Consider the following 2,424-nt stretch of genomic DNA (forward strand, 5'->3'; position numbering starts at 1 on the left):
TGCAATTATTGTACCAGGATACATGGAATATGGACAAAATTTTCAGATGACATAGATGATGTGGTCCCCTTACCCACAGTACAACCCGAAGATAAGAAGCCTAATCATGACAGATTAACAGCGGGTATCTGCATTGTGATTCGAAATCTTTCCAGTACCCACCCATATAACCAGATAGACCCTGGGGATGTCATCATTAAGACAAAACAAGAATGGAAAGAAGCACAAACCAAAGACCCTAGCGTAGTGTTCCTAGTCGATTGGTTGAAGCACAAATCATCACCGCCCCATGCAGACCTCAGGCTTGCTAACGCTGCTCAAAAATACTACTGGCTAAATAATAGGAATCTTTTCTACTTACAAGATGACCTCATCTACAAAAGAGCGGATGAAGGGAGAGACCTAATAGTAGTACCCCCAAGTTTGAAAGAAGAGGTTTTAAACTTGTGTCACAGCATCCCAAGTGCAGGACATCAAGGAGTACAACGAACGAAATTGAGAGTTAAAGGATCCTATTTCTGGTATAAGCTTTCTAGAGTTCTCAAGCAATATGTTCAAGGCTGCTCAGCGTGCAACCAAAACAAACATGGAAATAAAAGCACCGACACCCATTAGTACAAGACCATGCAGGTATACCAATGGAGAAAGTGCATATAGATTTCCTAGGACCCTTGACTAAGACCCGAAATGGTAATGAGTACATCCTCGTAATCGTAGATCAATTCACCAAATGGATTGAATGCATACCTCTACCCTCACAGGGAGCAGAAATAACTGCAAGAGCAGCAGTAAATGTTTTTTTTTCAAGATTTGGATACCCTTTGGAATTAGTGTCAGACCAAGGTAGAAATTTCGAGAGCAGTCTTTTTAAGGAGATGTGTAGGCTCCTCCATATTAGAAAGATACGCACCACCGCCTACAGACCATCCGCCAATGGCCAAGCAGAACGGATGAATAAAACACTGATGGCAGCAGTAAGAAGCTTCATTCAAGCAAAGCCAAATACCTGGGATGAATACGTGCCACTGATTGCATCCGCCATCCGCAGTTCAGTCAACCGGCATACAGGCTTTACACCAAATAAACTGATGTTGGGAAGAGAGCTAAGAACTCCGAATGACCTAGTAACCCCTGGACCAAGAGAAGAGGCAAAATCGCAGATGAATATGTTCAGCAGCTACAAGGAAGCTTAGAATATGCCCATGAGAGTGCTAGAAAGACATTGAGGACGGAATTAAAAAGGATGAAACTGGACCATGACCTGAACGCTCATGTTCACACCTTCCAGAGGGGCGATGCTGTTTACCTCCTTAACAGAAAGGGTGGGAAATCCAGGAAGCTGAAACCAGTTTGGATAGGTCCTGCCATTGTAATGACTGTTCTCTCTCCTTTCATCTATAAAATAAAATTGAGGAACAAAGAACTGAAAGTGGTCAACCATGATAGTCTCAAAACATGCAATGACCGTTCTTTGCCAGTGTGGATAGAAAATGAACAGCAGTCCATAATAACAGGTAAGGCCCAGAAATATTGCATTTGCAATCAGCCCGACGATGGCGATACCATGATCCAATTCGATAATTGTTTTGAGTGGTATCATGGACGGTGCATGAATATAACTGATTATCAAATGAGTCGGGTAAAAGAATTCTATTGTCCATGTTGCCAAACCCAAAGTTAAACAGGTTATAATTGACTAATTCCATCTCTCATTATGCAGCATCATGGACCGCCGCACAGAAAGCCGGGTAATTCAGCTGATGGCTAAGTTTCAGGCTTTTAGAGATGCTAAGGGGCCACCAAGAGACAATGGAAGGGGACGTGGCCAGGGCCGGCGGAGAGGGAGAGGGAGAGGAAGGCAAGCTTCCCCACAGCGCGGACCCTCGTACTCCCGCCGTCGGGACTCCAGGTCCCGACATCAACGAGATAGGCCCTACGATTACCGGCCAGAGCCTCACCACCACCAAGCCTCGAGGTCTGATAAAAGTGCGGCCCAACGAAGGAGGCCGGAAAGACCCCCCTATCAACCCCGACCTGTTGATACCAGGGCTGCGCCCTCGGGAGCACGGGTCATGAGGGGTGAAACCCTGTCTGATAGCCATTCAGACAGTGGTGGAAGGGCGGCCAGGAGGGAGCAGATGAAACTCCTTCAGAAGGAGAACTTGACCCTAAAGGGTTCCCTGGCCTGCCTCCAGAAAGACCTGGAAGAAACGAAGACGGAGCTCGCCCGCTTGAAATCGGAAGTGGGGTGTCTTCAATTGAACAAACCCATGGACGATCTTCTCATGGATTTGTCCGACCAGGAAGGTAAGTGTGTTGGACTAGTAGATGCCCACTTCCATTTGGACCTATGGCATAAAGCTAAGGGAAAGAGGAACCATCTAGACATGTTAAAACAACTCCTGATGTGCCATGTCGCACCCA

At 46.2% G+C, this 2,424-nt stretch overlaps 1 protein-coding gene across 1 annotated transcript; it reads left to right on the top strand.

The window, feature by feature from the left end:
* Positions 1-1,243: 1,243 nt before the first annotated feature.
* Positions 1,244-1,681, top strand: LOC144960428 (uncharacterized). Its single transcript, XM_078893510.1, has one exon. The coding sequence runs from the start codon at positions 1,244-1,246 to the stop codon at positions 1,679-1,681; it is 438 nt and encodes a 145-aa protein (XP_078749636.1).
* Positions 1,682-2,424: the final 743 nt, after the last annotated feature.

Source organism: Berghia stephanieae, chromosome 15 (genome assembly GCF_034508935.2).
Source record: "Berghia stephanieae isolate SIO BIC M18660-M18661 chromosome 15, UCSD_Bste_1.3, whole genome shotgun sequence".
Classification (NCBI taxonomy): Eukaryota; Metazoa; Mollusca; class Gastropoda; order Nudibranchia; family Aeolidiidae; genus Berghia; species Berghia stephanieae.

Excerpts from the sequence above, each read along its gene's own strand:
- LOC144960428 (XM_078893510.1), top strand. The coding sequence starts at position 1,244 with ATGAAACTGGACCATGACCTGAACGCTCATGTTCACACCTTCCAGAGG.